Source organism: Misgurnus anguillicaudatus, chromosome 22, assembly GCF_027580225.2.
Source record: "Misgurnus anguillicaudatus chromosome 22, ASM2758022v2, whole genome shotgun sequence".
NCBI lineage: Eukaryota > Metazoa > Chordata > Actinopteri > Cypriniformes > Cobitidae > Misgurnus > Misgurnus anguillicaudatus.
In genome coordinates this window covers 20,732,955-20,752,260 of record NC_073358.2, presented here as the reverse complement: position 1 = coordinate 20,752,260, position 19,306 = coordinate 20,732,955, and the positions used below count along the sequence as shown (strand labels likewise).

General features: G+C 36.2%; 1 protein-coding gene across 3 annotated transcripts in view; it reads right to left on the bottom strand.

The window, feature by feature from the left end:
- The window catches only part of edil3a (EGF-like repeats and discoidin I-like domains 3a), a 244,382-nt gene that overhangs the window by 179,259 nt on the left and 45,817 nt on the right, over positions 1 to 19,306 (bottom strand). Inside the window, exon 2 of one of the 3 annotated variants that reach the window (XM_055200158.2) lies at positions 5,674 to 5,700. The exons of 1 other annotated variant lie outside the window; for it this stretch is intronic. In XM_055200158.2, the coding sequence (XP_055056133.2) occupies positions 5,674 to 5,700 (27 nt within the window). Of the gene's footprint in view, positions 1 to 5,673; positions 5,704 to 19,306 lie in introns of all 3 variants that reach the window. One more of the 3 variants, XM_055200157.2, reaches the window with a different exon arrangement.

Here is a 19,306-nt window from a genome sequence, read left to right as displayed (position 1 = left end):
AAATTATTAGAAGCCACTTATTAAAAGCTATAGCAGGATATGCATACAGTAAGAGTGGAACCCATCCCTTCCCATTTCAAAGTTTAAATGCACAACACAGCAGTACAGTATGAAATAATGTTTCTCAAACTACAAAAAGGTTCTCAGACCAAAGGCAAGGCATTTAAAAAAGAGGGCTTTTAGCATGTCAGCGCCTGATGGAGGGGTCATAATATTGGCCAGTGAACTCGCTCCCACCTTTAGTTATATAATGGCATACTAATGTTCACTGCAGTTATCCACTCCATCACTCAAACTACCCTTGAGAAAGAAGAAAGTGTATTATTCATGCATCACACTCCTCCATAGCAACTACACTAATAAGGGCCCAGTGCGCTATGATGAATGTTCTTCTACTGAATATTAAATATACACATCAATCCATAACTGAACAAAAAATGGAAAAGAAAAGCACAGTAATGCTATTAAGTACTAAAAGAAAATTGTTCAGATCCAATGAGGCAGAACTAATAGGAGGTGATATTCAGATTGGGATATAACTTCTATAGTGTTATTGTTACACTGGGTGTCACCTCTCATTTGGCCAAACTTAGCTCTGCATTTCACTCAAATATAAAAGTACAGGCAAGTACACTCTCAGAAAAAAGGTAAAAAAGTTCTCACTGGAAGGTACCTTTTAAAAAGGTCTTTACACGTACTCAGGCCCGGATTGGCCATAGGAAGGAGCGGGATGTTAACGCAGGATGTGCGTTTTCTTTTGCTTTTCAAAGTGCTCGCATGTGAATACGACTTTAGTTTCAGACGTGTCTATATTTGAATGCGATTAACAGTTAATTGTAAACGTTTCATATGAATATAATGTTTTCTCAAGTACAACAAAAATTTTAAAGTCCATTAAATATTTGGTCTTTGACACAAGGTAGGCCTACCTTACGTTATTTGGCAATGCGTTCATGATCCAAGTACTAAAAATTAAGATAAGGATTTTTATTTTTCCATCTGTTTCCTCTGCATACTTAATAAATCTTGCTTGTGAATTGTATATCAGGAGTTTCTAAACTTTTTCAACCCAACTGGTAATCTCAAGACCCACCATTTTTTTAAAACAGAAACATAGGGGAAAACACAAACACATTTGTTCCCTTTTAAGCCCGGGATACAATGCACGATTATTGGCTGTCCCAGACGAAAGATAGCCATCGTGAAACTATCGTCACGATTTCTGTGATCGTGGCTCTCCATCGGTGGTCCTATGTCGTACAGTGAGAGAGGTTCAAAGACGGCCGTTTTCCCGGTCTTGCGTCCAAAGATAGCCTACGATAGTTTTCTGGCAGTGTCAGAAATTCGGCATGATCACCGCACAGTGTGTTTGCTGCTACGACCTGTGCGCCAGTATTGTTTACCACGAGCGCATGCTGGTGGCGTTGCGCAACGTGTGACGCTGCCGTCGAAGCTTCCATGTCATCATCGTACAGTCTACATGCCTGTCCTACCCGAGTTTAAACGATCCATGTCGTACAGGGTGATAAGGTAATGATCTTACAAGAGGACAAAAATCGTGCAGTGTATCCCGGGCTTTAGTAGTTTTTGATATGTTTAATTGAATACTATTAAAATACCGTATGATAGGGCTGCAAGATTATAGCAAAATCATAATTGTTTAGAGTGTATTTGGTTTGATTTGGAAATTATATATATATAAAAACAATGAATTGCAAGGCTGCAAAGAACAGTGCACTATTGCAGACTACTGTAGACTACTGAGGATTTAATGATATTATTTTAATATAGTCAGTTGTGAACTAAAGTGAGCCGGTCTAAGGCATGAAACTCCAGGGCTGAAAATGAGTCCCACTCCGGCCCTGCATGTACCATTTTGGTACAGATTTGTACCTTTAAGGGTACCAATGTGCACATTTTAGGTACAAAAGTGTACTTTTGAAAAAAGTAGCACCCAAGTGACAACTTTGCTTGATGTGAAAAGTAACAAGAAGATAACAGAAACACTTTACTATTACTGTTCTTAAAGCTGACATAACACACAACGTTTTTGCCAATCTAATGTTAATCTTGCTTACCTATAGAGTAGTATTTCATCCTTCATATGTCCAAAGAGTCTTTCCTGTTGTCAGATTTATAAAAGAAAGAACAGCCTTTCCGATTTTTGGCGGATAAGGACAAACACTTGAAGGCGTGCGGTGGGCGAAGCTGAAGAATTATGAGTATGCGCAGCTTTTGGATACTTTTGGATTCACAGCTGACATAGATGTTTTTAAAAAAGATGTTTCAAACTTTTAAAAACTTTTTTAAAATAAAAAAAACGTAAATCTTGATGTGTTTTTTTATGTGCATTTGCCTGTTTTAAAAGGTGTAAATGTTGTAAATGCAGTACAATACCAACTAAGGCGAAAAACTGTTGTTGGTGTTGTTTACATTACATGCACATATGCACGATTGCAAACAAAACACATGAGATTTTTATTTACTTATGCCTGTGGTTGTGACTCTTAACGAGGTCTTTTAAAGTTTTGACCGCTCCAACAGCTGTAAACGAGTGGAAAATCCGGCGTGAAACTGAGCCTTGTTTGTAAAGCAGCAAGGGAACAAACAAACAAACTCATTCGCAAAAACTTTCCAAAACTTGTAGAAAAAAGGAGGCGTAAGTTTGGCCTAGAAATACTCTGTTACAAGCTCAACTGCTTTTTTACGACTCTTACAACTCTTAATCTGTGTTAATAAGTCAGAATGCATGAAATAGCATTAAACCACCCCTTTAACTAAAGAAATGTGATGCTTACATATTTGTGCATAAATATAATAACAACCGCAATACATATACCTGTACACTTTTGAAAATAAAGGGCTTTAAATGTTCTTCACAGTGATGCCACAGACAAAAACATTGTTGGTTCCTTAAAGAACCATTCAGTCAAAGAAAGAGCCATTATTAACCTTTACATATGAAAATGCTACACATAAGTTCGTTTGAATTTTTTGTACACTCTATAAAAATAGTTTAGAGTGTAATGACACAAGATTTAGTTGAATCAGAGTTTTGAACTGATTCAAAAGTTAAAAAAATTATATTATATATTATTTATTACTTACAAACTAATAGGCTGTTTTGCTAGTGAACTGTAAAGCACTATTAAAACAATTCAACAGATCTGTCTAAACACTCCAAAACCATTGTAAATATATCACGAAATTGAGATGCCCCAAAATGGCCAAACCTTTAGCGTTCAGGGTTATCATTTTAAAACTCAAAGATGAGCTGAAATGATCTGGAATATTTGGCTTTATGTCAGAGTTCATGTGGTAAAACAGACATGTGGCGGCAATCAGTCTGGGTCCAAACCACAAAACAGAAATCTGTTTCCCATTTACATATTGCTCTTACCTTTTGGGCAAGACAATAAAATACAAAGCTTTTGCAAAAGCTGCTGAAAAATGCATATTAATGTAAATAAATGATTACCTATACAATAATGCACTTTTAATCTGTGGACTAATATCAAACATGTAACATATTAAGATAACAGCCCAAAGATCTTGATTGAAGAAAACAGAGTACCAAGTACCAATTTAAGTCCTTACCATATCATTTTACTGAACCAATGACTTCAGTGAAGACACACGTACACACATAAACAGTAAAATATTTTGAGTTTAGTGTTTAAAAACAATGGTGACAAATCAATTAAGGTAAATGTTCCAACCCATGTGGACTAGTAAAAATAAATTAGTCCTCCACGATTATATGTGATCTTCAGAAATTAAACAAATCAAATAATAATCCAAACAACATATGCAAAAATGTATGCAAGATCTTTAAACACTCTTTAAAGGTATAGCGGAGGATTTTCTTGAATTATAGAAAAGAACCGCCTTCTCCATTTTTTTTAAAAATTGCAATTGCACAACACTACTGATTGACAACTAGGAGGACCAATAGTCTTGATGATCCAACCGGAAACAGAAAATCCTCCACAACACCTTTAAGTCCCATTTAAGCCATTTAAGATTTTTAGATTTATGCTGCTGTTATAAGTGTTTTTTTATCCGATTCACTTCTAGGACAATGGTCAGTGTTGTAAACTACCCTACATGAGGATAGCATGAACAAATAAAACTATTTAGATCTGAGCATCATGTTTTGGTGAGTAATGACATTCACTAGCTTTTATGCTAATCGGTGATGATCATTTTTAGTTTCTTTTTTTCTTTTTTGCAGTGCAGTGTATGTTAATGCTAAATGCATCAAAGATCATCAACACCTGCTTGTGAAAACCAATAGATGTAAATGTATGCTATTGAGCATATAACAGAATAAAGATGAGGGCTTGTATAGTGTACTGTTGAAGAACAGCAGCACATGCTAAACAGTTTAAAGCAGAGCAAATCTGAAATTCTAAACAGAGCCTGAAGTGCCATCAAATCCTAGACTAATATGAAACAACAGTTGTTTGAATGGGATATGAAGGGGCAATGTAGATAATGTGGTTCCTTAGGGGAAACCGTTTAGATAACCATTAAAATGTTGGAAAGAAAGAGAAGTTAACACAATTTCAATGCCCAGATTTTGCTACAAGCTACACTTAGAAAAAGAAAATCTAAGAAGTAATAAGCGAATGTAACATGCAATTGCTAATAAGACAAATCTACATTGTCATGGGTGACCAAACTCTTAAAAACAAATACATATGAGGAGGGGCTCAGATGCAAAAGCCTCTAAATGCCACATCCGTAAAAATTTAGATGATTATATTAACATGTACTATAACACATTCATCAGCTTTAATTATATATATATATATAATATCAATAATATGAAGAAGCCTGTAAAGCAGATCAGAACACATATCTGATGCGAGCAGATCACCTGGGAACATGAAGAGAGACAAGCTCCTTCATATTATTGTAAACCTGAAACCTGATTAAACGACAAGCATAAAGTGAGAGATGTCTGAGCGCTCGGCTCAGAGACATCAGTGGGCTTTAGAGTGACTGCTGACCAGGCACACTGAGAGGGATTAATGGATGTGTAACTGAGTAGCTGGAGAGCTTGAGAAGGGGTTAAGAGGGGTGTAGAAGCACTTTTAAATTCCTTCTTTTACAATATATGCAAGCTTGTGCACAACCAAAAGAAAACTGTATTGCTTAGAGGCTTTTCTTTCATAGCTCAGGAAACTTCATGAAGTTCTCAGTTTGATTCATTTATGTATGTCGAGTTTGTTTTCCTATGTGTGTGTGCATGCACACCGCTTGTTTGCCCACTCACTTTCTATATAAGATAAGTCAAGCAAAACCGCCAACAGTGACAGCAGCCATAGTCCATGGCAAGCGAGCAATCAGAATAGCAGCAAACAGACCAGGCAATATATCATAAACAGACATTTTTCTCATTGTGGCAGTGTTTGAGATGCTACAACACCATGTGAAACAGATACAATAACCCAGCTAGGACATGATGACATTAGGGGAGAACGTGAAAAGGTGTGAAGGAACAGGTAAAGAACAGGTTTTGGAAATAGACTTGTGAAATAGACTTTTAACACAGAGAAGTTCACACATGCCAAAACTGACAACAGCAGAAGATGAAGGTGAAATAAAGAGAAAAAAACAGGTGCCAGATAAGTGGAGCACAACAATTACCATATCTAGATATCCTACCTGCTGAAGCTGGATCCTCACCATGTGCTGCTATAAAGGCATATGAAGGAAATTGATGAAAGATAGGGAGGGACAGAGAGAGAAAGAGATTGTCAGTTTTATCCCACTTAGCCTCACCCATAACACCAAAGTTAATTGCAATGTACAGTAATAGGTTATGCACTTGGTTGACATGAAAATGAAGATATCAGACATTAAATGTTGTCCTGCATCTCAGATATTATAGTAGCTACTGTCACACAGTCAATGGGTCTCATTCACTAATAATTGCATACGTATTTATATGCGCACTTGAACTTCTCACAAAAACGTCCCCTAATTCACAACACGTGCGTACGTTCATGAATTTGTTCTTGTACTTGTTCTTACGTTAGTGAATTTGGAGTGTTCTACATGAGGGGCCACGTCCACAAGGTTGATAATTTGCATAAAACACGCGCAAACCAGCTCCATATAAAGGCTTTGCGCAGCGCTGGTCCACAGAAAATAGCTCGAAAATAAATCCATGATCATATTTATTATCTGTAAAGTTCCGTTTTGCTTTTTTCATTTTTTATTTGGAAAGTTTTGCTGTCGCTGGAGGAAGCCAGTGCTGTCCACAGACCGGAGTAACATTAAATAAGTATTGTATGCGTTAACAAATATGACATTTAATTAACAGAGACGTGCATCTGTATCTAAAATAAAACAGACAGGAGATCAAGTGATTGACGTTTGGACTTCTCATTACATTTACATGACGTTTAGGCATTAAGCAGACGCTGTCATATAGAGATTTAAAAGGTGAGGAAGGAAAGCGTAAAGATCTGTCATTACGTGCATCAAAAAAGTAGGCTATAATAATGTTTAATATTACGTATATAATAATAGTATAGATCATGTTTATTAATATATAATACAGAAAATATTATAATATAAAATATAACTATGTACATTTTATATATCAACATTATTATAAACATTATAATTATAGCCTAGTATTTTATTATAGCGTACATGATTACTGCGTACGAGTGGTTTTAGGTTTTCTTGATTTTTTGAATACATTTAGAATACATTTTTATACGAAAGTTTTTGTTGAATTGCGATTTGTTCGTGAAAATTTGTGCATACATATGCTTAATGAATGAGACCCAATGTTTGGAAATTATCTGTATTGACCAACAGGTGAGAGAGGGTAGAATCAAATAATCTCTATATGGACAGGTAACCAGAGTCAATTTCCTTCTATAACTTGGCCTTGAGTAATGCAGTTACTGAAAATTATAGTAAATATCAAGACATCATATTGGGTCTTCAAGGACTTGTAGGTGTTCCTGTAGCACAGTTGGAAAAGCACTGTATTACCAGCGCAAAAGGTCACTGTATTATCAGCGCAAACCATAATTTTGTCGTTAAATAAAGACTGTCAGAATTTACTTAAGAAGCGCAGTGGTAATTAGCGCTGAAAATGTGTGGTCTAGTTATTTTTGCAACTGACCTTATTGCATATGCATTTCTAGGAGTTTCCCTTTCAGACACAAAATTTTTGAGAGGAGATTATTTAAATAAATCACACAATATGATTTAATTATGTTTGCATGTGTGATATTACTGGTATTTGCACCATTTTAATAGCAAGAAAAGCATGTCTTAAATTATTCTGCGCCTGAAAAGGCTGCAATTGTAGCTGATAGAAGAGGCATCAGAGAGCATCTGGTACAAGGCACAGGATTTTTTGAGCTGTAACAGTTTACTTGGAATGCCAGAAGAACATATAATAATTTTTGGCAAGCCATTTTTTTATTTGTCAAAGGAAATAAAAGAGTCACTAAAAGTCACACATCAGGCATTGTACATCACCCGCATCCTCATCAGCTCTGCTTATTTGTGACCCTCAACTAATTTGCGCTGCTCTTAGTAGATTGCATTTGTCATTATGGAAATCAGCTGTTGCGCCTGTGTTATTTAATTTGCGCCTTTTTAGTAAATAACCTGAAGATAATACCACTCCCATCTGCACTTTTTTGGAATTGCGCTCTTCTGCTAATTTGCCCCGTTTAGTAAATCTGGCCCATACTGTAGTCTGTGGTGAGGATCTCGATTGACTAAAGGAATTATGGAATTGGGGTAATGGCGCACACAATTTAATGCAACTGGCAATGTGCAATTCTTGAGTGTGCTTGGTTGGTTGTGGAGAAAACAGCAGACTACAACAAAGTAGCAAACTATGCCACACTATTGCATTTTAAGCACCTGAATCAGCCCTTTAAAATGCAGACTGTGCTTGGCAACAATGCACATCTGAATATATTTACAGTTGAGAATGACAGTGATGTAATGTAAATACAGTACCTGGTAAATATGTGGGTGGTTAGTAAAAAAAAGTTTTGCACTTATTTTTGCACATGCAGCAAGAATTATAGTGATTTTTAGTTACTGTCAAAGTCAATATTTGAAAGCAATGATTTTATTATTGAACAATAAATCAACCGTTCATGGCTCATATTTTGTGGTTTCTTTGGAAAACTAGGAAAACCCAGTAACTGCTGTTCTCTGTCTTTTTTAGTTGCCTAAACACTAAAGTAGAGTTCTGTCTTAATCTCTAACCATACACTGCTGTTTTTCATAACCTAATAAACACAAGCCTATATTATGCATATGGGTGATTCTCACGAAACCATTGAAACACCACGGCACTAATGATTTTAGCTTTAAAATGTGTAATATAGTAACATTAAAAAGCATCAGAATTAACACAATACTGTGTTCTACCTTGCACAATGTGTGATTTCAACATAAGAATTTATAATTGTAAATTTTATCTCATTTTCTGCTGAAATTCTCATTACCGCAATGTGTCCGGCTCTGTTGGAACATGCGTTATGTTGTAATTTAATCAAATTAACACAAAAATATTAAGAAAAAAATAAATGGATGTTTTGCTAGACTACTTTAGATGACAGAAAAAATATTTACTGAATATTCATGTATAATAATAATGAAGAAAAATTAGGAAAATTATGTCCATGCCTGATGTTCTCATCCTCCGCACTTTTTGAGAACAGTTTAAGCACACATACAGAATTTTAATAAAGTTTGATTTTGAGTGACCAAGCACATGGACCAGTTACTTCAAGATGGCTACCAGGTAAGATCATTTTTTTACAGTTAATTTGAAATATTGTCTTGTCAGAATGCTTACACGACATTTTGATTATCACTACCGCAACAGATGCTTATTAAATGTTAATTTAATTAATAGAAGCATAATACTTTGATTTTAAATGCATGTGCAGAATCTCCAAATTATGTTCTTTCAGGTTTGTCATGTCATTTTAAAAATATGTCAGTGTTGATGTTTTCTGACTGTTGCGGTAATGAGATTATTTAGGACTAATTTTTTAAATGATGTTACAAAAAGTGTTAAATGAAAAGTAAACGTTTTTAAATTAATGTTCCCATTTACTCCAGACTTTGTTTTTCAATGTCTGGTGGGAAAAAAGTAAATTTAATCAATTTTTACATTTTCATGCTTGACATGTTTAAAACCAAGTTTTCGTGAGAATCACCCATATATGCATACATTTGCTGAAGATGTGACAGACCACTATTGCCAATAGCAGTTCTGTTCATACATTAAAATATAGAGTATTTCATAAGGTATATCATAAGGTATATAATGTAGCTCTTACTCTCTTTCGTAACAGTTTAAAACACTCCTTCAAGTATGACACCTGTAGTCTGCTGCTGCGTGAATGTAGCCATTGACTGTTCTCATAATTGCCTAAAGGTTGTACTCTTTAAAACTAGGACATTGTCATACAATGTCAAAACATTCGCTCAGCTAGAGCTCCAACCTGTATTTATCATTCAGTGGCAGCTCTAAGATTATCCGACTTAGCATGCATGTGTTTGACTGTTAATCGCTAAGCTGTGGGCCTGAATGTCAAGGCTGAACCCAACCTGTCTCCAGCCATTATCATCAGACTCCATCAGCCCGATCACATTTAACAGCGGGAAGATTCCCAGTGCCCTCCTTCTACTTCTTTTCTCTTTCCTTTCTTGTCATTCATGTCATTGTGAAAGGAGCTTGCCTTAGGTCTTGACTGTATGAAAGTAAAGCTATCTGCATGGATTGTGTTTTTTGTGCTCGTGGTAATGTCAACTGGAGGTTAATTTAAGAAATCTTAAGGGCTTTTAAACTTGAATAGTTACCCACAGGTTTGTCTAAATCCCGAGTAAATGGAATCTTGGGTAATCTGTTGCACATTTTGCACTGCTCATAATTTACCAGGGGTTAAGTGATAACCCTGGGTATTCATAATCTGTCATTTTACAATGTACATTCCTAAACACAGGGATAATGTTCTTATTTGCATATTTGCCGTATCAATAGTCATGATCTGATAGATCCAGAAGTGTCAAACTGACTGAGTAAATGCAATGTGCTAAAGTGCTTTAAATATCCAAATGGCTCACCTCACACTTCCGGTCACATCACAAGAAGGTTACATCACATAAATCCTTCTTCCTGGTCTCTTTATTCATCACCTTAGATAGTATTTTTAGTTTTACCTCAAACGGTAAACAACTGTTTAAGTTTCTGTGATCGCACACACAGCTTGTGATATAAGGTAATCAATCTTCCAATATTCAACACTATCTTTGTACACCGTGCACATTTGGCACCACAATGCAAATACAGTTTCATAACCCCATGTAAAATCCAGTGGTAGTAATAACCCCACTACCAAATTACAATTGCCAAATGCTCCTTTACCTGGATTTAAAAGTGGGTTTAGAACGAAAATAACCCAGGGTGAAGCACTGTGTGAAAAGCTCTTAAGTGGTCATTCAGTACAAGTGGACATTAGGTATGACACAGTGTCATAACTGTTCATGTGTCCATGAAAAATTTAAGTGCTCAGAGACATGCGCATAGGGATGCAGGCCCTGCCCTACTGAAAAATCCAGCTGAGACCAGCAAAAGCTGGTAGCTGGTTTAAGGTGGCAGTAGCTGGATTAAGCTGGTCCTCAAGCTGGTGAGTCACCTGGTTTCTCAGCCTGACCAGCTAAGTCCAGCTAGACCATCTTAAAAAGCTAAAACCAAGTTGGGAGACCAGCTAAAACCAGCTCACCAGCCTCACTGCAAAACATGATTTTCAAGAAAAAAAATATGTCTTAGTATTTTTGTCTTGTTTTCAGTAAAAATATCTAAAAATTCTTAAATTAAGATGTTTTTTCTTGATGAGCAAAACGACCCAATACTGTAAGTGATTTTGTGTATAAAACAAGTAAATAAATCTGCCAATCGGGTAAGCAAAAAAATCTTGACATTTTTTCTTAAACACTAAATTCAAGAAAAATTTGCTTACCCCATTGGCAGATTATTATTATATTTTTTTTGGCTTGTTTTATGCACAATATCACTTAAATTTGATATGCTTTTTCTTGATGAGCAAAGCGACCCAAGAAAAAAAGTCTTAATTTAAGAATTTTTAGATATTTTTACTGAAAACAAGACAAAAATACAAAAAATACAAACTTTTTTTTGCAGTGTTATGCTGGTCTTAGCTGGATTTTTCAGTAGGGTGGTCATATCCTGTTCTCCCTCCTTCCACTTTCTTGTCTACTCAGTACTATCTAATTTGATTATTTGGTCCAGTGGTTAGTGCATGTTGTTTCAAACACACTAGACATGGAGCAAATGTGGGTGACATATGCTCAAGTCCAAGCTGTCATTTCCTGACTCGCATCGTTTTTTTTTTGTCCTCTGTATATTCTCCTGTCAACAAAAGTGGCGTCTAAAATGCAAAACACATTCAGTCATCAAATTCTAGCTAAAGAAAAACATTTTGGCTTGAAATGAACTGTAAATCTGTTAAAGGCGGGGTGCATGATCTCTGAAAGCCAATGTTGATATTTGGAATCACCTAAACAAACTGCTAATTGGCTACAACTGTGTTTTGGTACTCTGCCCAACTCCCTTTTACAAAGAGTTTTTTTAAATCATGCACCCCGCCTTTAACAGGTCAATAATTTACCATATGCTCTTTTGTTTGTTTTTTAAATAAATAATTTCACTGTAAACGTATTATTTTTATTTTTCAAAACTTACTTGTTGCAGTGTTTAGAGTTAAAGTCACTATAATCCATAGGTACACATTAAAGAGAGAGGCAGCGAGAGAGAAAGAGAGATTATTAAAGACGTTGAACTGCTGTAGCCCGTGATCTCTAAGCCCTGTGCATACAACGACTCGGATAAGGGCCAATGTCTGCTACTATACAACATCCATAACAATCCTTATCTGAGCCAAGACACAAGTTTCACACCACAAAGACATATGCACAGACACAGCACACAAGCTCCTCTGTGCCAAGACATAGCAATATCCATGCAAGTAAACACACAGATCGACACAAGCAAGAAAAAAACAAAGTGTGCTAATATGCTATTAAAACATTTTAAAGGCATACGAGCATGTGTTGCTTAAGAACTATAATGTTCTGAAGGACCACATGAACTGAAATACAGCATCACACGGCCCAACACTTGACTTCATATGTTGTGAATTTTATCTTCTTGAGGTTCATTCTCCCTCTCTGTTTTGTGTATTCTATCTTTCCCTTCCAGAGCACAGTGACAGCTCACAAATATGAAAGTGTTAGTTCCATAGCTACATCTTTCTACTTTATTCCCCTCCCTCCACCGCTTTTCTAGCTGGGCCTGGTTTCCAGAACTTTCTTTGAGCCTTCAGCCTTGTGTTGTCTGCATTCTGAGACTTAATGCTTAACACTAGAGATTTGGCCCAAAGCCCCAAACATAAAAAAAAAGGTTATGGAGTTGTGTAGGGGGAGTAGAAAAGTATGTGTGTATTTCTGTGTAGGGGGAAGAATAAACAAAACTAAAAATATTTGCCATGGTTGTGTTCTATATTGACATCACAGTATTCAGACTGTTTGTTGGTAAAAGCCTACGAACTAACCTTTCTGCTTACTAAAGAAAACTGCACATACAGGGTTCAAAATTTACATTTAACAAGCAACAAACAAGTATTTGCTGAATAAATAAAATGGAACTAACAGTCAGTGGCTCAGTAATTTGATAAGGTACTGCAACAAAACATAAGTCAAAATGTTAAAATATAAAAAACTCTCACTGATGCATGTGTAATTTTAATTCCCTTTCTAAAAGAAGAAAAAGATAAGCACCACCATAGTATTTCTTGTCAGTATTGGATTTCTATCCTATATAACATTGTTCTTCAGTTGGAAAACGGTCAGTTTTTGCATCTGTGCAAAGAATTGGGCAGACTTTAGGCTCAAACACCATGGGCTCTATCATACACCCGGCGTAATGCAGCGCAATGCGCGACGCTAGTGTCTTTTGCTAGATTCAAACCTGCCCAATTATCATTTTCACGTTTAGCGCCACGTTGTTTAAATAGCAAATGCATCTGCGCCCACTTTTGCGCCCATGGGTGTTCTGGTCTGAAAACGAGGCGTGTTCAGGCGCATTGTTGGCGCGTTGCTATTTTGAGGCTCAATATGTTTTTTTGTTATTTAAAGAGCGCAGTAAAGTATGCGCTTATAAACGGGACGACAACGCGGGTTTGCTTATCACATACATGGATGCGCAGCAGCACAAAAACGTTTTTAAACATGAAAGATCAAAGGATTAAATTTAGAATGTTATTATTGAGTCTCTTGGACATAAATGAGGACCGATTCTGAGACGTTAGAAGGCGCAAAGTAAATAAATGCTTTGCTTTTAACAAATGCATCTATTTTAAAATGTTTTTAAATGCTACCTTATGGATTTATTGTATATGATGACTCTGTACCTGTGGATATGGTGAGATGAGAAACATTTTAAGTAATGCTTTGTAAAAATCCCATGGCGCTGTTCTAGTGCTGAAACGCTTCGGCTCTCCGCAAGTTTGTAAATTCTTTATCTCTTCTTGTATTTTTAGAGTACAATTTTTTTCTTGCATTCTGTATTTGCTAATTATTTTATGAGAATACAATGATTATGTAGGATATCAATACATTTACAGCAATTAAACCCTATGACTGAAAGAAAACGTCTTTTAAAGGTTTTAATCCAAAAAATTCAAATTTCAATAAAAATGAAAACAACACAATTTTTAACATTATTCTTAAACAAGTGGTCTTTTTTCTCCCCTTAGTTTTTCAGTTTACAAAGTCCTTCATCTAAATAGGGATTAGACATAGCGCCAGCGCAACTGGCTTTTAAAGAGGATGAGATCTGAGACTCTCATTGGTTTATTGCACGTTACGCCCAAAACACACCCATTACTTATTAGCAAAAATATGCACAAACCATTTTTCCTGTCATTAAATTAGCAAAAGTGGCATTTAGACCGTGCGCCGTGCACTTTAGACAATTCGCTTAGATCTTTAAAATAGGGCCCAACATATGCCAGGGTTTCTCAAAGTATGGGGCGGGCCCCACTGGTGGGATATAGGAACTTTACAAGAGGGGCGTGACAAATGGGAGGAAATGTTGTCATTTTTGGTGACAATGTATACATTTGTGACACAGCATGAAAAGAAAACTGGTTATTTGGCATCAGCAGATAAAACAAAGATAGACAGTGGACCTAATCAACCAAAAAGTTGCATTATTATTGTTTACTTTTACATAAAGTCTTATTTCATGGAAAGTGATAATACATTTGCACTTTATTTTCATTATTGAAAGTGTTTAATGCTGTTATTCAACAGTTAAACTTAAAGCCTACTAGATTACCATTTTGTTGGGGACGACTGGGGGCAGCTGGGGCTCGGAACCCACCCCTACGTCCAAAGCGAGGAATGGCAGAAAAAGTTTGAGAAACACTGATATATGCCAACCCATGGAACAGCACAGTCCTCAACAGCAGCTCGCTGAACAGATTACAGGATGAAAAGCAGGGCTGCCAGACGTCACAGTCTAATTCAATTAGTGCTAGATCTGATGTCTTGGATCTGTTCCACCCCATCGTTCTGACACACTGATTCATTTTATGTATCTATGGTAAGATATGAATAAGCTAATTCTTTATTTTATGAATCTACTGTATATTTAGGTAAGGAACAATTGACGACGTGCCATTGAATTATTAGAACATAATGCAGTCCCAAGGTGGTAATGCGGTACGGTGCGAAGTGAAGGTGAGTGTGCATTATTTTCAAATAATCCAATGGCTCACAGCCCACAGAGATTTGGCCCACAGCCTCGTGGCCTAATCTCAAGTATTATTGTTCAATTTAGGACCGGTGTCAATTATTACGCTTATATCACGGTTGCCACAAACATTGACATTGCTCCGGTGGTTAATTTAAGACATTTGACAGGTCAGGTGTGTGTTTTATAGAAAAATAATCATAATCAGAAACATTTCTTAACTAACAGAATAAAGCATTCAACAGCCCTGTGGTATAAAGACTGATAAACGGCACTTATTCTAAAAATACAACACTGACAATCTACATTAAAGCTGTTGTAGATCCCTTGGGTCTAACACATTTTTCGTAATTTAAGCCATTATGTAAATACTTTAAAGTGGTAGTTGGCCACTTTGGATGTTATGGGTTGTAATCATAATCATCTCTACATGCTAATGCAGAATAATGTCCAGCTTGAAAAAGCAAATATATCAGGATCAACCCTCTCTTCAGAAGCTGTGAAGGGCTGTTTATATTATGGTTAATAAAATGTGATAGAAATGTGTTTTTAAATTATTTGAAAGGACAAAGAAAAAAACATCTAAAATGTAAATGATTAAGGATGTCAATAACAGCAAATCGTATTGGTTCTTGGGACTAGTTGTCCTATGTATGTCTTGTCACGAGACATGCAAGAACCCATGAAGGGGGGGGGGGGGGGGTTATCAACACGCCACCACATTTAAACTTTCTACACTGATCCATGTTGCTATGGATACGCAAAGTATTGATCTGTAAATGTGCTTTAACATATTAATCACTTTGTCTCACAATCAAGTCTTTTGAATTACTTTAAGGTGGATGTGTGTGCTTTTTGAGTAACCATGTTGACCCCTATATACTGTAAGCATTTTAAATGTAAAATGATCATTTGTGTGTAACACTGTTTAAGAGAGGAAATGAAGTCATAATACATCTGGGATGGTGTGAGGGTGAGCAAATTATGACAGAATTTTCATATTTTGGTAAACTTTTTTAATGTTAAAACAAAATATTGGTTTACAGTATAAATAGCTTTGAACTTTTCTGTTAATGCTGCTGGGTGTACAAGTGTTGACTTATTGGTGGTAATTAATGTTACAGAAACAGAAACAGTGGAAAACTTGTGCGGTCTTAAACTCTGCATAGACTTTAAATGTGGTTTAACAGGCAAAAATACAACCCAATTGGTTTTACAATATCTGTGCCATTAGAGGAATAAACCAATTTTATGGCTCTGAGCCTTTCAAGTACATAACATAATTTTTATGTTTTTCTCAAAATGAAGCTACTTAATGGGGCATTAGTTTTAAGCAATCGCAATTTTACCAGTATGGAAAAAACTACACATACTTCCAGGTATAAGCCCAAAAAATACTACATGCAGATGTGCTTAATGCATGAAGTTAGTTACTGTCTTAGGGGCCAATCACACCAAAAGCGCTTTAAACGCTTGCAAACGCAAGGCGCGACGCCATGCCTTTTTAAAAAAAAGAGCAGTGCGACGCGGCTTTTCATATTGTAAAGCAACCACCGAGTCAGCTGTCTTGTCAATCAAATATTGAAGCGTGAGCGCTCTTTTGCTGTTAACTGTCATATTAGCAGAAACTTTAAAAAGAGGGCGCTTGCTCTGACCTTGTTTGAGGGTAAGAGGTGCACAAACACGCAGGAGAGAGTGAGCGAGTGAAGTCCGGTTCTTCAAAACAACTGTAAACTTCCCTCACCACAACGTAAGACCCGCCTCTCCCCTCATTCGATTGGACAATAGAAAGACGCGAATGACGTCGGGCGCTTCTCCGCTCTCAGCGCTTCTTCAAAAACGCGTGTGCGGCAGGCGCCATAGTTTGCAACAAATGTATTGACTATGTATTGATTGACTCATACTGCCATCTTTGGGAAACAGGGAAAAGAAGGGGGCGGAGACAAGAGACAAGACACCGAAGTTCATATTTGAATGCTTAAAGCTATTTTTGGTGTGATTTGCCCTCTCCTAAAATTACTGGTCATAATGATGCAGAAATATTTGTAGCTTTTATAATAAGTTACACATGTTTAACATTTCTCATTAAACATTCTACATTTATCTATCTATCTATCTATCTATCTATCTATCTATCTATCTATCTATCTATCTATCTATCTATCTATCTATCTATCTATCTATCTATCTATCTATGCACATTCATTCGCGGTCGCGGAGACAGAAACTAGAGTTTTAACACGTCATCGCATTCGCGACGGCTTTTTGGTCAAGTTAAAGAATGTTAATATTCATGTTAGTTCTTTAAATATAACAATCAAAAGTTGTTTTGGTAATTGTTTAAATAAACATATGATTAATTAATGCAGTGCACGCATTGAGCTCATGATTAAATAACATAGTTAAATAATGTTAACAAATAAAACCTTATTGTACATTAGTGATTTAAAAACACACCTGTACAATCGCTTCTCGCAGACCAGATGTCATCGCGCAAAGCCCACTTTTTTGGACATGTATTGTCTGTATTCCACTTGAATGATCAACCACCGCTCACACATCATCCATTTGCTTGCGTCTCCGACGAGTGATTATGCACATGCTCGTTAACAGACGCTGCGCGCATGCTCGTTAACAGACGTTGTTGAGCAATGGCAAAACGTCATTTTAAAATACATTTTAATAAATTTTTCAACACTTAATTTGTAACGCTAGTAACGTAATTTTGTTGTCATTGGTAACTGTAATCAAATTACATACATTTAAAATGTAAAGCGTTACGTTACTGCGTTATCAGCGAAAGTAATTAGAGTACAGTAATGCGTTACACCCAACTCTGGCTATTATGCACGTTTAAAGTGTCCACTCGTCCAACAGCAGTTCTAAAACACTGAGGGGCGGTTTCCCGGACTAGGATTAGACTAGTCCTAGACAAAAAAAATGTAAGAGCTGTCCAAACTGAAAACAGCTTTCACTGAAATATCTTAAAATACATCAGTAGGCTACCCTTTGTTTTGCCTCAAGATGCACACAAGTAATGTCTATAGTAAGGCAAGTTTGTTAAAACTAGTTAAATTTCCTATTAAAACTAAGGCCTAGTCAAAAGCTGATCTAACATGCAAAAACATCACATAACCAAGAAATGCCAAAGCCAAACATAGACATTCAATACTCAACAGAACAATCACATTATTGTATGCTTTTATGACAAAGGATTTTATCACATTTCAAAAGTAAGCTCACAATGTCCAAGTTGAGAAGACATGAACTCATGAAACATAATAATGCTTTTATGGTCCACTCCCTACTCATGTCAATAATCCTATTTTATAGTGATAAAGCTAAGCCACAGGGTGGATTTACTTAATCTGAGCGTCATCCTGTAAGAAGTATTAGGGCTGGGTATCGTTAGGAATTTCACAATTCGATTCAATTTCGATTCTTGAGGCTTCGATTCAATTCTATTCAATTAAATATTGATTTACTTGCTTCGATATCGATTCAATAATATTTAAATACACAAGCAATTAAGTAACTGAGTATATTTTTAATTAATGTGTGTAGTATTACTAATGTTTGATCACGTTGATGGTGAAGGCTTGAAAGAAGTGCTGCTGTTTGCCCTCTTTGATCTTTCTGTTTTGATAAAGCGCGTCTTGTACAACGCTGAACGCTCTCACTAGAGTGTTGCCCACAGCGGCGCCACTTGCAGGGGGGCTGAATCGATTCATAGGATTTGATGAATCGATATTGAATTGAGAAACAAATAATTGCAATGCATTGATGAATCGATATTTTTACCCAGCCCTAAGAAGTATGATTCACATATATAGTAAAATTTACAAAAGGCACAAGGATGATACTACCCAAAAAGTGCATGCAGAAGATAAGAGAATAAGAGGTGCAAACAGTTACCACAAAGGTTTATGGAATCATAGGAGACATGAAATGACATAAAACATAGATTTTATCAAATACAATCTGCTAAGAATAAATTATGTATAGTACACGAACAGCAAAGCTTTGGCACCACTGTCTGAAAAGTATATACTGTATGTGGCCATTAAAGGGGACATTTCACAAGACTTTTTTAAGACGTCAAATAAATATTTGGTGTCCCCAGAGTAAGCATCTGAAGTTCTAGCTCAAAATACCCCACAGATAATCATTATATCGTGATAAAATTATGTGCTGGTTTTGGGTATGTCTCCTTAAATTATATTGAGCTGATCTCTGCACACAGTCCTTCCAGAAAAACGCAGAGTTTTTTTTGTGATTGTTGCGGCACTTTTTCTTTAAAAATGCGATGGAATATGCGGCACTTTTTCTTTAAAAATGCGATGGAATATGCGGGAATTTGCGAAAATTGCGGAACTTGCAAAAACTGCGGAAACTTGCAAAAGCTGCAATGATGTTCACCTCACATAATCACATCACTTCATAACGTTCCCATGGCAATAG